Source organism: Diachasmimorpha longicaudata, chromosome 3 (genome assembly GCF_034640455.1).
Source record: "Diachasmimorpha longicaudata isolate KC_UGA_2023 chromosome 3, iyDiaLong2, whole genome shotgun sequence".
Taxonomy (NCBI): Eukaryota; Metazoa; Arthropoda; class Insecta; order Hymenoptera; family Braconidae; genus Diachasmimorpha; species Diachasmimorpha longicaudata.
Window position 1 is genome coordinate 9,560,513 of NC_087227.1, and position 20,294 is coordinate 9,580,806.

At 40.0% G+C, this 20,294-nt stretch overlaps 1 protein-coding gene and 1 long non-coding RNA gene across 10 annotated transcripts; one reads left to right on the plus strand and one right to left on the minus strand.

The window, feature by feature from the left end:
• The first annotated feature begins 50 nt into the window (after positions 1–50).
• Positions 51–2,236, plus strand: LOC135160759 (uncharacterized). Its single transcript, XR_010298621.1, has 2 exons — positions 51–304; positions 548–2,236. It is a non-coding gene; the product is annotated as an uncharacterized LOC135160759 (long non-coding RNA).
• Positions 848–20,259, minus strand: LOC135160732 (protein PRRC2C-like). Of its 9 annotated transcripts, XM_064117599.1 has the most exons (15): positions 19,674–20,259; positions 16,402–16,549; positions 15,788–16,045; positions 15,239–15,407; positions 14,279–14,533; positions 13,667–13,759; positions 7,946–13,344; positions 7,613–7,807; positions 7,029–7,520; positions 6,772–6,928; positions 6,124–6,477; positions 5,857–6,002; positions 5,226–5,481; positions 4,968–5,098; positions 848–4,715 (listed from the first exon to the last, which is right to left on the minus strand). In XM_064117599.1, the coding sequence occupies exons 2-15, from the start codon at positions 16,492–16,494 to the stop codon at positions 4,710–4,712; spliced, it is 8,004 nt and encodes a 2,667-aa protein (XP_063973669.1). In that variant the 5' UTR covers positions 16,495–16,549; positions 19,674–20,259; the 3' UTR covers positions 848–4,709. The 9 variants fall into 9 exon arrangements, with proteins under 9 accessions (XP_063973669.1, XP_063973668.1, XP_063973673.1 ...); XM_064117598.1 differs by having other exon boundaries at positions 848–5,098; positions 7,613–7,792; XM_064117603.1 differs by having other exon boundaries at positions 848–5,098; positions 5,878–6,002; positions 6,793–6,928.
• Between the last annotated feature and the right edge of the window lie 35 nt (positions 20,260–20,294).

A 20,294-nucleotide genomic window follows, 5' to 3' on the forward strand; every position in this document is an offset into this window, starting at 1 on the left:
TTACACGGTACAACACTAATTAATGCATCTGAGTAGGCACGAGGGCACGGGTGAGCCGGGGAAGGCGGTGGAAAAATTTGTTAATCGAGGGTGAACGCACCTTTTACATAGTAAAATCGTGAAATTGGAAAGAAATTTTTGTTGCAGTTTTTTGACGTGACGTTACGGAACTCACTGCCAATCTGTAAACACTACTGGGAGGGCGCTGGGGATTGGAGAGGGGGGTTTCTTCAGAGAAGGGAGGTGCTGCCACCTCGTGGAGAGAGACTGGGGCCATTGATATCGCCGAAGAACCGACGGATGAGTAAAAAATTCATGTTTTTTAATGATTTCACTACATATCGATAGAGCCTCGTATGTAGTTCAATAAATTAATTTGTCTAATTTTTGGTAAATATGGAACACAGAGGTCACTACTTACTGATGCACTGTAGGTTCCATTCTGTCAATCTCTGATGTCGTCGAAATTTCCTTAACTGTAGTAATTTTTCATTATAGTAATGAGTTGTATTGATTAAAAACACTTAAAATTTAATCTTTTATACAGATTCGAACAACAAACTATCAAAAATCGCTTTATCAACGATGACTTTATGAATTATCATTAAAATCGAATTAATGATCGCTCGAAAAAATTGATAACAATGTCTCCGCGGGTCGCCGTATATGTTATTGACGAAATCTGCTGACAGAGGAAAAGATCTAAGATTTTTGTGACACCTCAACTATTTAATGGACTACAACATAAAAAAATTGCAGAGAACAAACAGTTGGAGTTTCTCCAGGAAAAATTATTGCAGCTCGTTGCCCAGGAAGTGATCGGATGAAGAAATAACATCACTCAATAGACTGTATAGCAATGAATTTTATTACCTCCGTATCATGTCCGAGTGTATCGTCAAATTGGTATTTTAGTATCTCCACAGTCCTCCCGCATTACCTCATAATCACGTACTTTCTAAACATATGCAGTGAGAACAGTTGACTCCTCCCTAATTTGCATATTTATATCCTCGTTTTATCCATTTATTTCTCGTCGATACAGAAATCATTGTAGCGATTGTTAATACAAACATAAGAAAGACCCGTATTTGGCGTTTCATTTTGCGGGTGTTCCAGTTGAGATTTCATCAGCATCATTCAAATTTCACTTTACATTTATTTAATTTTTCATATCAATTGTTGAATCACGAAAAGAATAATTAATTAAACATCTCTCAGATCATTCACTAAAACATTATCTTTCATACGTGATTATCATAAAGTGTCATTGCGAATGCGATTCTTATCGTATTTTTAAACATTAGTGCAACATTTTTTGCTATGTTACAAAGCTAAATTAAGGAATTACAGTTTGATAAGTCGGACACTAATTAACAAGTGCCAAAATTCATTTTCTGTACATTATACATACATATTTAACTATTCCTCAAAAAGTTATCATTACTCTTTATCATTTTGTTTGTTTAAAACAGCCAAGGGGATTGACAGTCTTAGATGAGGTTGGTGGAGTATAATCAACGAGGAAAATTACACGAGTTGTAAAAAAAATCAAGCAATTCGTTGTTTAAAAAAATCACCTGAATTCAATTAAAATTTCAATAAACTCAGCCATCAATAATTTCCATAATTTTCCTCGTTCCCTTGTCTCCAAAAAATAATAATCGTATTCGCAATGCATTCAAAGTAAACGACATTAATTTTTTTTCCACTTTATTCAAATCCTGAAGAGACAGAATAAGGAGAAATTAAATAACATCACGCACACAAAATCAAAAATCATCGATAATTCATTTTCCCATTTTTTTTTTCATTAGATTTGAAAAATTACTCGTACATTAGTTACCAAAGATAATTCATTTCCAGTTCTTAGTAAACAACAATGATTCTCGTTATCAGATAATGAATTTCTCAGAGGGATGTCATACCTTAAAATTTATTGAATTGAAAAAAAATCTTATCGCCGAATAAAAAAATTTCATTGCAATTTCTTTGCCATATGAACGTTCAAGTTGCTCTCGTCGTGTACCTAACTAACAAGACAGGTCAAATTCGGAGGCTGTATTATTTTCTGGGGGGTCGAGAACAAGGATTCATCTGCAGCTTAATCAAGAGAAATAAATTAACTCTTTTCTCGTTTACCTAAACGCTTGGAATAAAAGCGAAGAATCTCTCTGTCCAGCAGTCTTTCGTTCAAAAAGTGTCTTCAAACGAATGAAAAATTTCAAACAATTATTTTCATTTATCGTTTAATTCGCGCTGAATGTCTGGACAAGTGTTCCAACACTCATGTGAAATTCAGTCTTAAAAATAAAAAGGAAAAACCATCGGAACCCAAATAAAATCCACGCACTGGCTCTACCAGCCCCTTCATCGAGAGCTTCTCAATGAATCCTTGTTCAATTAACAGAACCTCACGCCCACCCCAAACCCCCGGTTATTGTTTACCGTTCTCTCGTTAAAGGTGAAAAATTACAAATTAGTTAGCGATTGTGATTTATATCCAGTGTTTCTTCATCGACAATGATTTTTACTATCAAATAATGAATTTCTTGGAGGGATGCGTCGTCGCTTAAAATTTATCAAATTAAAAAAAAATTGTATCTCTGCATGTGATTATTTATTCATCAAATAAACATGTAAGTGGCGTCATTATGTCACTAATTAATAAGACAAAAATTCTGAGGCTTTCCATTAATTTTCGGGCGTCAAGAGCAGGGATTCACCTCTAATTTAATCAAGAAAAAAAACTGATTCCTCAATTAACTAAACATCTGGAATACAAGCGAAGAATCGCTCTGTCCAGCAGTCGATTGTCCAAGATACTGTTTGCGACCGAGTAAAAAAAATTTCAAACCATTATTTTAATCAATCATTTACTTCGAGTAAAATGTCTGGAAAAGTCTTCCAACACTCCCGCGAAATTCAGTCTTGAAAATAAAAAAGAAAAAAAGTATCAAAACGTAAACAAAATGTCCACAAACTGGCTCTGCCAGTCTCCTCCATCCAAAAATTGCTGAATAAATTGCCGTTCAATCGACAGAGGCCCACTCCCAACCCTAAAACCTGAATTATCATTCCCGTATCCTCTGCATTTCCCTCTAGACCCTTAAATTATTCTAATCCCCTCAACTCCTGCATTTTACTATTCGCAGCTCCGACTAATCATGTGAGTGAATCAGATTTTCTCAAGTAAAAATCAAGATAACCCGAGTGTATTAGTGATATTACCGTAGAGCATCGTGAAAAATAATGTCAATATATTAATTAACATTGTCCCCAATTAAACCTAACGTCCCCAGAAATGCCGACAATTTTTCCGCCCCGAAAGTCACTTATTGAATGAAAGAGCCGTCATTAAATTCAGAATGTGAACTCCACGCATCAGTAAGTCCCTAAAATTATCCCTCCCCCGCCCCAATATTTTAATTCGTTTTTGTGCAGCAGCGTGTCGAAGGCACTGGTACCTTCATCCACTCCATCACCAAATGATCTCTGAATCATTCCCTCTCAACCCCAAGAATTCGTCATTTATGTACTCAAATCGTGATTTATTTCCTTCAAAATTCTCTCATCGAGCATCCTCAAAGTATTCAGACAATAACGTAAATTCTTAGGCGAGCAAAACGATCACATCGTGTATTACAATAAAATTTTGAGTTTCTTCCCCCTCAACTGATTCTCAAAAAAAGACATTTCGCACATGCAATTCCACACTCAGGCTTTCCCTCCCCAATTGTCTCCCTGACACGTATCGATGACGTGAAAAATGTTCAGTTGTCGTCAAACACGACTGGCAGTTACATGAAGTGAAAAGTTTTATGGATATTTCATTTCTCTCACCAATGCCAAATATATTTTCCCCTTCTTGGCCCTGCGTGTGCATTCAACAATTACCACTCCACTCACTCTTCTCTCTCTCTCTCTCGCTCATTCTCCTATACTCGTGTGACCGTTGTTCATATATTTTTTTTAAACTTCCGCTCAATGAAACTAACAACACGACGGTATCTTTCTGTAAATACTAGCATTTATTATTTAATAGTATTATTATTAAGATTATTATCAGTAATCATTATTTTTTTTCTTGTATCCTTTCGAATAACTGTTTTTGTATCATTCAAATATTATAATTGATGCTTCAACTGCAATTGAAAGCAGGAAAATATACAATTGTACCCCTGACATTGAGTTTTATCGTAATTTCATGAGTCCTCGGTAAACACAATCCGTTTTTTTTTTTCACTTTAAATTCAAATTGAGAAAATTGGCTAAGACACGAGGAGACGATTTTTCATCATTCATTTATTGGAAAAAATTAGGGTCCCCTCAGTGCTGCGATAAAGCGGTGTACAGTTTACATTTGACAGCGATTGTGACTTATCATTTAATTTATCATTTTTTTTTTCGAGGGTTTTCTTTCATCATTACTTTTAATGCTCTAGTGAGCGGAAAAATCAGTGTTCGTGTGACACGAATTCTCATGTATCAAAATGTCATAATCCAGTGGTTTTTATTTTTATATTAATCGAATTCTCAATCTCGAATTGGAATTAACGATTTCAGGAGAATTTTCAAGTGCTTACCCCCCTGAATATTGCGTTACTGGTGTTTTTATATGTTTCCATTACCTCAGTCGAGCAGGGAGAATATCGATAGGTCATAGCCTTTGCCTTTCCCTCATTACTTACTCCCATTAAACGTGAATTCTACACCTACAGAGGGCGAAATATTTACTTAACATAAAAAAGAAAAATGTTGCACGCTTCAAACGTTTTTTGCATCAAACTACTTCATCTAGAGTTTCATAAAACTTTTCTTTTATCAATCGTTCAAAGCTAGTGTGCAACGGAAATTAATGTTTTTAACTAGTCATTCTTCATTGTATCTTTGTTGTTCAACCGGTTGACAATATCAAGATTGAAATCGTTGATTATTTGAATTATTTAATCGGTTTGTTGATTCACCTCTTCTTTAGTGTCAATTTCCTGTTGTGTTACACTGACTTTTGATCCTCCTGATTGATTACCAGACGATGAATCTGTGATTTTGTCGTTGTGAGTGTCATTCTTATCTGTTTGATCGATTTTGACGTTACCTGGAATTTTAGACAATTGAAATGGTAACGGAACGTAAAACAATTGATTTTCAATTTTCATAGGCTTGTTTAATCCCTCATTCACTTCCATAATGCAAACGCAATTGTCCAATTCTTGCTCTATTACCTTGCCCAGAATAATATTGCTGCTGCATCTTCATGTTCCTCTGCTGCTGTTGATGAATATTAGGTCGGTGACGATTCATCTGATTTTGCTGCTGATTGGGCATACAATTCTGCTGCTGTTGATTGGGATTATTTGGGTTTGGCCCGGGTGGAAATGGTACCACAGGCCTCTGAATTGGCGGTGGATACCGCTGCTGGGAGGGCTGAATTCCACCCCTGGGTGGCATTCCCATTCCACGAACATTCTGTTGCATCAACTACTTTTTAATCATTTGTGCTTTCTTCCTAATTATCATTTCTTTATTCACGATTTTACGAAAACCAGGGGCTATCTCATAAAAATCCAATGGCAATAATATGGCTCTTAATAATATTACTTTAATTTATTCTACAATTAAGTGGAATTTACCAATTACAAGTTATCCAGAAAAATTTACTCAATAGAAATCAAAATTTAGTAATCATTGTGAAGATTTTAAAATACTTGAGCTGTTGAGATTTCCCCCAGCGTTGAAATTAATAAGTTCTCATTGTACTAAAGTTAATTATTTAGAATTCATCCTACAATGAGCGATGAAGTATTAATAGTATTTCTTAAAATAAATCTAAAGTAATGAATGAATGATACATACATAGTTACTATAGCCGCTTACCATAGCAGACTGACTGACCCCTTGGTAAGGTGGATATTTATGGTGTTGTGTTGGACTTGGTTGTGGCTGTTGTGATTGGGATTGTTGTTTGCAATTTCTTGACTTGGGTGATGGTATTTGTGGAGCTGGTGACATTAAAAATTCATTGTAAAAACTAACAAATACTGGAATCACATTAGCATTTAAGTAGAGAAAAATATTGGTGAAGTAAACCTTGGATATCTTAAATTATGAAAAATTACTCACTCGAACTGAACACTGATGCTAGAACATCCTGTTGATTGCCAGATGGGCTCTTCAGTTGTCTCGGTTGTTCCTGTTGTTGATGCTTGCTTAGAAATGTTGCTGCAGCATTAGCTGGTCCTGGTAGCCCACCAGTGGGATTGCGAAATTGTTGTGCAGCAGCAGCTGCGGCTATTTGCAGACCAGATCCAGATAAAAATTGTGAACTAAAGTTCTGAAGCCCAACAGGAGTTGCATTGCCAGGTGTTGCTAGACTCTGGCTATGCTGTCCAAATCCCTGAAGGCCATACGGAGTACCAGTTTGTTGGCCAGCACCACCTGGTTGATAGAAACCAGTCTGGGAGCCTGGAAATACATCTGTAACATTTCCAAAAATGCCCCCATGATTTTAATAATTCCATAATTGTTATATGAAAAAAAATATTACGATCATTTGATAAAATGAATATTTTTTTTCATCAACAAAGCAACACAAAACAATGATTAAACACTCAGAGGATTTTTATGTTATCAACTACAATGATATTTTGGTGTGCGACAATGACAATTATTAATTGCACTGTTAATCACTTTACTACAATGACTAAAATTGTGGGAATTATTTAAATTAAGAAATGTTATAAGTTAGGAAAGTAGATCGGACAAGCTTACACAGAGAGATATTAGTTTTACCGGCGGACGTGGCGCTATAATAGCTATTTGCCGATGGTTGTACACTTGGTCCTTGACGCTGTACTAGCTGAGAATTGCCCATGTAGTTGCCACTTACACCGAGCACTTGACTTGGATCGTATGGTATATAAGCCAACTGAAAAAAAATGATGACAATTGAAGAGAGAATAATTTCACTATTAAAATGAAAATTGAATACGAAGGAACAACTTAAAAAAAAATGATTATAGACTCACCTGATTGGGCTGAGGTGCCGACTGTGCCTGGAAATGTGGTGCCTTAGTGCCAATAGCACCAATAGGCTGTGAGGACGGTTTGACACTAGCTGACATGAGTGAATTTGATGAAGAACTGATCAAAACAGTATTAGGATTATTGCTGAGTTGTTGATTCTGTCCAAATGGTGGTGCAGCAGCCGTTGGTATACGATATCCGGACAAATTATTCTGATACATATCAGGTGCTGGTGGATTTTGGGCATGCGGTGGTGGTGGTGCTTGCTGTAAGTACACATTCTGCTGACTGAATGAACTCTGGAGTGATGGAGCATAGGGTGGATATTGAGTGAATGGCGATCGACTCTGATCCAATTGGAATGCACCGTATAAGCCACCAGCTTGGGCTGGCAATTGTCCAGATCCTGTGTTGAATAGAACTGCTGGTGGTGATGGAATAGCTGACATACTGCCATATTGAGCTGCTTGGGAGCCTGGATATTGTGGGAATTCCTGAAACAAGAAAATAAAAATAAAAACAACGAAATTAATTCAATTCTTACATCAACATTTTTTTGTTTAATTAAAGTGCTTTGACGACTCACCTGATAATTCATGTGTGAAGGCTGCCCAGTAGAGTTGAATGGAGGTGGACTGAGTGGTGCCTGAATGCTAGCTGGTGGATGACCAATGGGACTCTGTCCAGGTCCAATGGGACTGGGTCCTGGTACTGTTGAATTTGCCTGTGCCCCACCACCCCCAGATGATTGCTGCTGCGGCTTCACCTGCGGGGGAACCAGCTGCGCATCAGGCAAAGAGTCAGCACAATTTCCCACAGGGGATAAATCCATTTTGTTTGTTTTTTTATATGATCGATCAGAGTGATTCGATATTGAATTAAAATTTTCTTTGAAAGAAATAAAAAATTATTTTCTCACCTTGCAAACATTGGTCGACGTTGTGATTTCGTTTTTCATGCTCGTTTGATTGTACTGCTGATGTGGGCTGTAAGAATCATCAACATCTGCTGCCTCAAAACTCTGGGGAAAGCTGTTGGCATTTGAAACAACACTGCCATCCTCATGTTCAACAACGGTTGGCATTGCTGCATTCTCCCAAACTTTTTTAACCGAAGCAATTTTTAGGTTAAGTTCAGCTGTTGAAGGGGATATTGTACTGTGTCCGCCGGTCATATGCATGGATCTGGGCATACCCAATGAGCCTTTACTCTTATCATCAGTTAACTGTGAGAGATCAGCATCAAAAGTGAAGTCCAGCTTCATATCAGCATTATCCTCTGTTTTATTGAAGGACAATGGCATTTGTATGGGATCCTGGGATGGTTTTTCTTTCAATGGGTCATTTAATTTATTGGCAAAGGCAACAGCCAGTGCCTGCTGTTGTTGTTGAAGTTGACTACCATCTTCCTCAATATCTCTCTTATCAGGACGTTGTTGAGATCCACTGTGTTTCATGTGATTCGAGAATTTGGACTTAATAGCCATGTCCGATGATGTTTTAGTCGTTTTGGAGTAATTTGTATTTTCAAAGATGAGGGTTTGAACAGGTGGTGAAGAAGTGTCTGACACATTTTTATCACTAATCACTTCTTTCATCCCTTTACCCTGAGCTTTATCAGTATTTGGAGAATTTCTTTGACTGCTACCACTGCTATTCACCTGATCATTGCCTTCGTGAGAGTGCTCACTGGATCCAGTCAAACCTGACATCAATTGAATATCAGCTGGAACGTTTGAATTGGGAGAATTTGATCTCATCTGACTGGTGAAGGGCTTGTCCCAGGCATTGACAGACGGTGGTGCCGGTGTACCACTGGAATCTTTCATGTGGCCAGAAGAATTATTAATCTTAGTGTCTCCATTGCCCCCTTCACCCTGGGGATGTCCCAGCTGTTGTGCCTGTTGTCTGGCCAATTTTTGCTTCTGGAATCTTGGAGCCAATTTCTGACGACTGGAATTCCTGTCAAAGCCCTTAGGTGGCATATTGGTAGGCTGGGGAATGGGCTGACCAAGAAGTGGAGGAATATTCTGAACTTGTTGGGTAGTTGGTTGTCCATTTGACTTTGATTTGGAACGATCGCGTTCCTTATCCTTCTCCTTATCTCTCCTTGGTGGTTTTGTCTCATCCTTCTGTCCATGTCTCGATGGATCCTTCAGATTCTTCTTCGACCGGACTTCCTGAAAGCCATCAGTATCAAGTTTCATGTCCTCAGTGCTATTGCTGCCACCATCATCACCCCCTGAAGGTGACAAATAATTATTTATCTCTCCATCAATATCAACCTGCTTCTTGTCTTTACTCTGTCCTTTCCATCCCATGTCCTTCAACGCCTGATCAACCAAATTAGCGTCATTCAGTTTTATCTCATCGACTCTGTTAACGGTAGTTTCCTTTCCACTGGTGCTTTTCGACGACGATGAATGCTGACTGTTGGCTGACCCCTGACTCCTCGGCCTTCCATTCTGATTGTTTGGTGGTTGCATAGAGGCACCCTGAGGTGGCATACTCATTGGAAAATGATTTCGTTGATTGGGAAAAGCACTTATACCTTGTGGACGTTTGTCGACCTGGCCAGGAGCTGAACGAGCAGTATTCGATGGTTTATTCATGGGTTTATCCCTATTATTCATCTGATCATTTCGCCTTGATTGTGGCCCAGACTGCCCGTGGCCCTGACGTCCAGGAAAGGGCTTATGTCCCCGCGAGTCCTTGTGCTCATCTCCATGCTCCTCACTATTCTCAGATGTTGTCTCCCACTCCTCGTTACCAACATCCGAGGAATTTTGTTTCGTAGCTGACGAACGAATTCTGTCTCTATTCTCCCGTCGTCTTCTACTGCCACTCCTTGTCCTCTTGTCATCCTTCTTCTGGCCCTTTATCCCTGAATTAGCATTAGCCTGATTATTAGACTGATTATTCGGTGATTTATTTCGTCGTCCGGGCATGCCAGTGATACCAGCAGTGAGTGCTTGCTGCTTAGCAATAATTTTATCATCAGCGGACTCTGATGAATTATGATTACTGTTGTCATTATCAGTTGAAGTATTCTGTTGTACTGGTGGTGATGTCTGTTTATCATCATTAGTTCGATCTGATGAGAATGGGCTTTTACTCGGTGGAGGTCCATATCCCTCCATTCTAGCTCCAAGGGTTGATCCCCGGACTCTAGCACCTCCTCTACCACGTCTTGATGGCTCCCCTGAGGGGGCAAAACCTTCACGTGGACGTGTCTCATAGTTAGGACGTTTATCAACCCCTGAACGTACCTGAACATTTGTTCCATAATCTCCACTTCGTTTTTCCTCCCGTCTTGTCACTTCCCTGTTGCGCTCGTCTTTATCAGATTTCTGCGCATCAATTGTTTTACTTGATCCTGTGGGCCTTCTGTCCTCCTTTCCCGACTCAACACACCCTGAAATCTCATCACCACTGATATCGGAGTCAGTATGAACCCCATAAGATCCACTCTTCGCTGATCCAGGACGTCCCATTGATCGTGAACCAGTACCACGTCTACCACGGGATTCTGGTCCCCTCCATCTGGAGTACATGTTGTATCCACCCCAGGTACGACCACCTCGTGTCTCACGTCCCCTGGAGCTCGAGCCACTGCCACTATTTGTTCTGTTGCGAATATTCTTATCGCGTTTATCGTCCTTTAACTCGTCTTTGTGAGAGTCCAGTTCTTCTCGTTTATCGATGGCTAATTTATCCATGTTCTCCTTCAGCTCTTCCTCAGGTTCCTTCTCATCTTTATTCAGGGTATCGGCTACTTTATCATCCTCCTTCTCAAATGTAGGAGAGACAGCATCAGCCCAAGCACAATTCAATCCTTCACGCTCACTTCCCCTGGGTATTTCAGGTGTTCTCTCAAGCTTCCTATTCCACACATCAGGCTCTTTATCTTTTTTAATGTCCTCCTTGGGAATCTCCTTTTTCTCCTGATGATCAAGCCTCTTCAACTGCGTCAGCTGACGCTTCTCAGCTTTCAAATCATCAGCCTGGAGTTTCTCCCTGGTTATCGGTCCAGGTGGTGCACGCCTGTCCCTCTCGCGCTCCCTGTAGTCCTCCCTCTCCCACCTTTTCTCCTCATAATCCGACATCTCGTGAGCCCACGAGGATGTCTCCCTCTTATGATCATCATCACGAAGTGACGTCCTGGATTCCCTCGATGCACGAGAGTCCCTGGAGTCTGGGCGTTGTGGCCTCTCATTTCTCTCAATCCTCTCGTCTCTGTCACGACGATCTATCCTCTCATCACTCCTTCGACCCTCTGCTGACCAATCATTTGTCTCAAATCTCTCACAATCATCATCAGTAGCTGGTGACTTCCAATCGTAATCCTTCGAAGCCTCAAAATCTCTGGGTTTATCGTAATCCTTTTCACGCGGACGATCTTTATCCTTGACATCACGAATATCCGAATCTCTCTCTCGAAAATCTCTAGAATCCCTAGGGCGTACATCCCTCATCTTATCTTCATACATACGATCCCTGTCACGCTCCCAAAACTCACGACCATGTCTCTCCTCGTGATCATTCTTGTATCCACGATAATCATCGTGATAGCCGGATTTTCGCGAGTCAAAGAGATGATGCATTGGAGGTCTGAAACGATCATCACGTCGTCCATGAGAGCTGTGACTGCCATGAGGGATATGATCCCTCGATGGTGGTCTTGGATCTTCCTCCAGGGGGCTGGACAAACCATGATCAGAGTCAGCACGATTTCTTCGAGGCCCTAGGCCCATGTGAGACTTTATATTCCCTGATGATGACCATCTGCCTGGATCATACTGTTGGGAGAATGGAACATTTGTGACATTTGGTGATGACAAAGTCCTGTCAGCACTCGGCGGTGATACTCTGTTGTATGTCGAGGATCCCCTCTCTGCCTGTTGTTTCTGGAAACGAGGTGGCAAATTGCTCTGGAATTTACGTGAAAATGCGGGCTGATCGCGTTCCCTGTTGTCTCTTTGCTCACGCTGATCCCTGTCACGTTCACGCTCTCGATCAGCTCTCGTTATATCCGGTCTCATAAAGTTTGTCCTTGTGGAAAAATCCTCCCTAGTATCTCGGCCCATCGGCTGCTTGTCCTCCTTTCCCTCTGATGAGGTGCGAGAACGTTCTCGGTTCTCACGTTCACGATTCTCACGCTCTCTCTCCCATTCAGGAACTGGAATTGGTACTGGTGGAACTGTTATCAATCCCTTCGGCTCTGCCGCTGGTGGATCCTCCTCGATCTTTGCTTTATTCTGTTTCATTTTATTCTCAAGATCTTGGAGCTTCTTGGCAGCTGCCTGTTTAGTCTGCTCCTGAAAACGCTTTTCCTCTTCCTCTTTACGTTGACGTGCACGCTCAACAGCTGATGCCAACTTCTCCCCCTGCTCCTTGCGTCTCTGATTCCATATCTCCTCCTCTTCGACACCTCGGAGAGGATGGGGACGTGGCTGGGATTGGTTACCACCAGTGCTGTAGTTATCCCTCATTGCAGTCATATTGGGTCCATTTGATGATGCACGATAGTCGTTACGTGTCTGTGGCTGTTGCCAGGGACGATAAGACATGTCACGATTGTCCTTGGAATCACGATTGTCCCTAGGACGGGGTGATTCCTTGTCATCGTGAACAGATGAACCACCAGTATCAGTCACTGGTTTATCATCCTTTATATCGTCTTTTCTGGCTTCTTTTCTATCCTCTTTTTTGGGTAATGGGGCCTCTGTCTCAGGCTCATCATCGCTGAATGCTAATTTCTGATTGTAATCAATATCATCGTGTGCTGCCCAACCTGGCTCGTGTGATATGTCATCCATTCTAGTGAGATCCTCCTCCTTGATTATTGGACGACTTATAACCTCTTCGTCGTGCTGTGGACGATCACGTTCACCAGGACGTGGGCCCATTTGGCCAGGTCGTTCATTGGAATTATTGAAACGTGGACGTGGTCCACTGGTACTAACGTTAGATGGAAATTGTGAGGGGAAACCACCGGGTGGAAAATTTCCACGGCACATGAATTGGGGTATCAGTCCACGATAGTGATGAAGATTTTGTCCACCCTGGGTAGTTTGATTTTGGGGTGTTGTCGATTGAGCCTGGCCTGCCTGGGCCGATACCGTGACCGGAGATTGGCCCAAGTTGGCACGAATGCCAGGTGATACGTCTTGGTGGGATGATTGCAGGGGTACACCTGTTATTCCAGCTATACTGCCTATCTGGGGGACCTGGGCCACTTGTGTATTTCCATTTCCTGTACCAGGGGATACGGTAGAGCCAGGTGTGCGACTTCCACCTTGGATCCAGCTTCCTTCTGCTGTAACACGAGGTTTTCAGGGTTGTTAGGGGGCTTTCGCAAAGCGATGTGGGGATGTTTGAGGATTTCCAAGGCTTTTTTACAAATTGGCGAGAATTTTATATTATCTCAATATTTCTTCAATTATTGTTGAAAATATAACAGCTGCATGGACTCAAAAGAGTGGGGAGTGAATAAAAAAAAAGAATCAAAAAAATCTTGGATGCCCTCATCAGTTTCAGCCTCTTTTAGTTAGTTGGTTAGTTGATTGCAAAAAATTATTAAAATTTTGACTCTACATGTTAGTTTGATAAATTATTATATTTCAAACAAGTGCAATTACTTTGTGGACGTAGGCTCGGACCAGGGCCGTACTGTGCGTTCAGCTCCCGATTTTGTTGCGACTGTTGCTGCTGTTGGCCAGCCGACGCACCTCCTATTCGCATAACAATTTTCATCTTTTACATTGAACGTATTTTCCTCGCTAATAATCTACCTCTCTCTCATGTCAATGTTCACTCGTCTAATTAAAATTAGACGTACGACCAAATAAGTGATTATGACTTGAAAAAAAAAAATGAAAATGATGGAAAATCAAGGTGTGCACAATCTACAAGTGGATGAAAATAGAAAAAACAACAATTTGTGGAATGCCCTGGATTGTGGGATATTCACTGAAGTGATGTGTCTAAAATAATAACAATGGGATTAAGCAACACATGTACAACCCATTCGTATCTACGAAATAAAATTCAATAAAACCAAACAACCTTCAAGAGAAAATTCTTCAATTGAAGATCACGAAGAATTTCTCTTGAATTGTGAATTTTCTCCAGCATGTGAGGCCTAAAAATCAGGCAAAAATCTAGGGTTTTATATAAAAAAAAAAGGGCTTTCGAAAAGGCTGGGGGACCAAAAAAAAGAACAAGCATCTAGATTTGCAGAGGAATCCCACCTGCATGATTGTGGGAATACGACTGTTGCGGTAGCAACTGATGCTGGGCATTTACAGATATTGCATTTGATGCTGTTGAGGTATGCTGTGTCTGGCTCTGAGTGGAGACCGAGGGCTGTCCACTGAGACTGGGAAACTCGTGTTGGAACTGCGGGGACTGGTGTGCGAGGAAACTCAGTCCTAGGGTACCTCTTCCCGTTCTCCCGCCCCCTACGAGACCCGCATAACCAACCGCAGTTGAAACGCCGGGTGTACCTGATCATACGGTTTTTTTTTTGCTTTTTTTTGTCATTTTGGGGCCCGTCGTAGTACTTTACCCATTAAACAATTAGAGTAATAAAATGACGGATCAAATTTGATAGACAACTGATGTTGTCATTCTCTCGAAAATCCCTTGCAAATCTCTCAACAACTGATTAACCAGAGTATTACAATATCAACAAATAAAGTTCCATTAATTTAACGCATTAATATTTTACACTTACCGTGTAATTGGAAATACAATCAATCGAAAGAAATTTAAACAATCAAAATTTGATTTACTGGATCATACGTTTGTTTGTTGATATTTACTTTGAGGGCATTCGAGATATTTCACCCACTCTACGTTTCAAGCATTGGCTTTTGTAGCTATTCGAAATATTCCACCCATTGAGCAATTCAAAGCACAAACTGACGAATCAAATATCTTGAAAATGAACCGAGTGGTTAATTTGCCGACCCACATCCACAATCCACAAACAAATCTGCGGTTTAGGGGAATAAAGGAGCGATGATAATTGAATTTTCCAACCCCCCTGGGGGCACGATAATGGGAGGTCAATGAAACCCTTGAAATATAGTAATGGATCTTTATTCCTCTCAATCACAGAATCTTTTTATTTTGCTTCGTAATGTCCAAAAGAGTAATGAAGGAATGAATAAAAGAAAATGATATTTTTAATTGAATTTTTCACTCACCGAATTCTCCGGGTCTTGTCATAATTGCACTCCATGATGATTTTCCTCCTACTTCTGATGGATGTGGAGACTGAGACGTATTCTGCTGTTGACCTGGCAGTGACGGATCTTGCGATGGCGTCGATGCGGGAGTTGTTGCAGCCACACATTGTGTAGGCGATGAATTGCTCTGGGAAATGGAATAAAAAATTAATTACCTAAATATTTATCTAATTGTCATCTGGAGATTTTTTTCGTGATATTAATTGTGAAATTGGGGTTCATAATTCATTGTTAAAACTTGTTTAAAGTAATATGAGAGAGCAAAAATGATGATTTCCTTTAGTAATAAAAAATTAATTACGGAAGTGAAAGTTTAAATTCTTCTTCTTTTTTAGTTTTCAGGATTTTAATCTTTTTCTAGTAGTATCAGCAATGAATGCACCAAAGTATTATCAACATCAAATTGGCTCACTCCTGTAGAAAAATCATCCAAATTCCCTGAGAATTATTCATCCACTTCTTAACATAATCACCACTTTCTTCTCAAAATATCAAAAAGATAATTACGGTTAAATTGTCGGATGATTGGGCTGATGGAGAGTTTGTAGAGGTAGTAGTAGTTGATGATGCTGGTTCCTTGGTAGTTGCCCAACCGCTTCCACCGCTGGGTACAAGACTGACAGCTGGATCACTGCTGCTGTATTCACTTTTTAAACTAGGCAAGTTAGCGGGTGGACGCCGTGCCGAAGGCACCTTTCCCAAACTCTGCATTCCATGTTTGCGTGGTAATGTGCTTTTCTGCTGGTGCTGCTCCAAAGATTCTCCCTGCAATGTTTACCGTTCCCCATGAAATCCAGGTTTTTATTGACGACATTGAGGGACTTGAGCGAATGATTCATAAAATAATTGAACAAAAACACAATATTTCCGTTGTCTTTAATAATTTTCATTATTTTAATGATATATCAAGAACTGCAGTAAAATTCTCGGATATCCTCCAACAAGCCGGGACATGTGATAATATTATATTTAGTGGAAGAGAGACGTCAATCATCTCATGTCAATTAATTGGAAATCTCGGATTATTCGCCAGTGATTGTTTCGAAAAATTCAGTTTCCCAATGACGTTTTCATCAAATTAACATTTCACATCACAAATATACGAATTATTTGCCACTTACCCTGCTGACCCGGTACAAGCTATTGATATCTAGAGATTGAAACTTTGATTTTCCTTTCTCCCCCTTCGACACAATCCCCGACAGAGTAGACATGCTGTCTGCAGGCAACCATTTAGTACGACTCAGACCCAACGAACGAACCCTTTGTCTGTAAACAAAACAATTGTGAATAAAGGAACATTGATTAAACAAGCTTAATTCTAATTCTGGTTTCATTCTTCAATCCTTTTTCTTCCAGTTTCCGACTCTTATCAATATTGGATGAATTTAATTGTCATTATGGTAAGATTTTGTATTTCATTATGGGCTTCATAAATTAATCCTTACGTTTATTGAAAATATGAGTAGTTAATAATAATATAGATAAATGTCATTACTGAATGATTGATGATTATTCAATCATTCAAATAATCCCCTAGACATTTTTTTTTCAATCCCACCCCCTCGTGCACGACCTAAAATTATTTGCAGACCCCTACATTACCCTCGAATTGAACGTCACGAGTGTCAGGTTCACAATTTTTTATCGACGGTTCGGAGTATTTTCTCTATTTCCCAAGTGCCTCTTGCAAAATAATTATCCATAAAAAAATAAAATGGCTAAACCTCTTCAAAAAAACCAGTGAAAAAAAATGTCCCCAGTCAAAGAACCCATTCAATAAGACCTAACCCGGAGTTGTCATCATCAAAAACTCAGGAGTGATTGCAATTGAGGCTGCATTTCCCCCAGACTGAATCATCACTGCTCAAAAATACAACTTCCCTGATAACAGTAAAGATTAGCCATAAGCATTGTCACGTTAATTGCTCCGAAAAATTTTCCCCGAATTTCCTAGTGAAAAAGAATTCTTTCCAACATTACGAATGATTGCCCCAATGAGACTTTAAAATGCCGCTGACAAGAGATGAGAGGACAGATAGAATGAAGATAGAGTGTGTGTGTGTGTGTGTGTGAGAGAGAGAGAGGGAAACACGGAGAATTGGCTGTTCCGTGCAGCCCAAGGAAAAGCTTTGTTAGGTTGTACACCACCGAGCAGAGCTCAACGGCTGAAACTCGCTAGAGAGAGACAGATGTATTATCCATCTTTTTGTTTTCACTGGCGACATTAACTTAGAACAAATAATCACAGTGATTTAAAAACTCAATGAACCCTGGAACGAATAAAGAATCTCAGAGAGGCAATTGAAAGGGGAGAGAAAATCCTGACACAATTAAAAAAAAAAACCCTAACAAATATCGATGAGTAATTGCAAAAGAATTATTGAAAATCCCTCGTGGACAAAACATTGCTTCACTAATTGCAATAATAAATGAACCTCCATCGATAAAAAAATTACAAGGGATAAATCAAATGAATTTCAACAGTTTTAAAGGCTTTTTGGATGTGCTTTTGGATTTGAGAAATCGGAAAAATATGATCTCCGGAAGTTAGCGACAAAAGTCTTTAATTTTTCACCGAAATTCTCCGACTGACAGCAAGACAAGTATGTGGTTTAATCATTTCAGGCTTGCTCCCCTCCTAGCTCCCTCCCAATCTCCCGTTCACCCTCCTAATGCCCCTCTCACAAGCCTGTCAACCCCAAAAAACGAAGCGACACACTCTTAAGGGGAAACGATAGCGGTTGGTCTATATCACCTTAAAAAACTGTTTTTTCTTCAACAATTATTAACTTTTATCTATGAGACTCCCATCATGGGTTATCGACCCAATCAAAGCATTGCTGAGTCAGTGGAGTAGTTTAATAGGAAGAATTGATTGCAGAAGAACATAGAATTCTAAAAATTGATGTAGACACAGGGCTATCGCATCACCTTCACAGAATAGGCACTCACCTTGGTCGATCCAAATGGATTACTACTCAACACTTTTCAATCCAAATGAACAAAATGACAGAAACGAAAAAATGGCATTTGCAAAGTAATGATAAACCCATTGAGGAGGAATTACAGTAGCACAAAGTAAATATCCCTCGATCGTCAGATAAACTCTCCTAGTCCGTCATTCCAACAACATTATGACTTTTATGAGAATTTCCCTTCCCCGACATTTCCTTAGAACAAATGACACAGACATTAAAAAATTTAATGAGTCCTGGTTCAATAGAAAAAATCCTCGCCAAGGGGGAATGTCTCCTTGAAACTGCGACGCAGTTTAAGATCCCTCAGAAATATCGATGAACATTTACGAAAGGGCTATTGAAAATCGCTTGAGACCAAAAAAAATGTCTCCCTACTAGCAACAATAAATGTTTCTCCAGGGATAAAAAATTTCCCAAATAAACAAGTAATAAATCCCAACATCTAGAAACCCATTTCAAGCTTTTTGAATCTCACAAAATTTTTCGTCCGGACTAACGGTACAGCAAATGAATATCCTCATACTTTCTGGCTTATTCCACGCCTCTTTCCCTCCGGAACACTCATTGACCCCCTGAAAGCCCGACACCCCCAAAATCCATTAGGATGCCGCCTGCGCCCCCAAAAATAACGAGTGAAAAACGAATGGGAAAATCTTAACCGTCCAAATGGGATACAATTTGCAACACCGATTTCCACCCGAATAAAAAAACCTGACAAATGAATTACCCAGGAATTACAATAATGCAACACAAATCCGTCGGTCACAAAATAAACTCTCTCATTGCCCAGTGCACGAGATTACTTGTCTTTTGGACGAATTTCCCTTTCCCGACATTTCCTGAAAGCAAATAACCACAGCTATTAAAAAATTCAATGAACCCTGAACGAGTAAAAAGATGCCCGTGTCCGGCGGAGGGAGGAATTCCACCGAAAAACCGACAGAGTTAAAAATCTCGGTGAAATATCGATGAGTAATTGCCAAGGAATTGTTGAAAGCCCTCGTGGACAAAAGAATCTGCCTCGTTAATTGCAACAATAAACGTACCTCCGCCGATTAAAAATCACCCGAGTAAAAACTTGATGAACGCCAACAATTTAAAGAGCTTTTCAAAGCATTTTAAATAGACCACAATCGACAAAAATTGTATTTTCTATAATTCAGCCCCAAAAGTCTATAATTTTTTTTACCGAAATTCTCCGGCCGGGCTAACGGTAAAGCAAGTGTATAGTTTAATAATCTCTGGCTTGCTCCGCTCCTCTTTCCCTCCCAATGCTTCCTTGACCCTATAGGACCCCCTTCAACCCCCAAAAGCCACGAGAATGTCCCTCGGAACCCCCGGAAAATGGAAAATAACGAATGAAAAATAAATGAAAGCCAGAGCATCGTGTTAACAACAAAATAAGCACTCACCTTGGTCCGTCCAAATGGGTTACTATTTGACAAACGGATTTCAATCCAAATAAAAAAAAAGAACCTAATAAACCGATTCGCCAGGAATTACAATAACACAAAACAAATATCCCTCGATCACAGAATAAACTCTCTCGATGCCTCGTTCCAATGAAATTATATCCTTTACAATAATCACACCACTAAAATTTCCTCGTCCAAGATGGCGAATGGCTTGGCGAATGCGCGACTTTCGTTGAGCCACCTTCTGTATTTTCCCCCACTACTCCTTATTCCCACCTCGAGGTTTCCCTAACGCCGATCAATACAATTACGTCATGCGTTTTTCGGTGTGACTAACTGTCCGGTATACTCCACTTGCCCAACTACTCACTGGTTAATCTATGCTGTCACTGTATTATTTTTCTTCACGTTTTTTGGATGCTTATTCACCGAGAATTTGGGACTATTTTAGACAGTAGTTTGTAATGAGAGTACTGGAGAATTTATTGCGGAGTTTAATAGGTTTTTTTATCGAATGATTATGCACGAGAATTTTAAGAGTTTCGCCTAACCGCAATGTGCCAAACGTGGAGAGTGGAGTGTTTCGGTAAACTAGAGAAACAGTGTGGGAAGATGGCG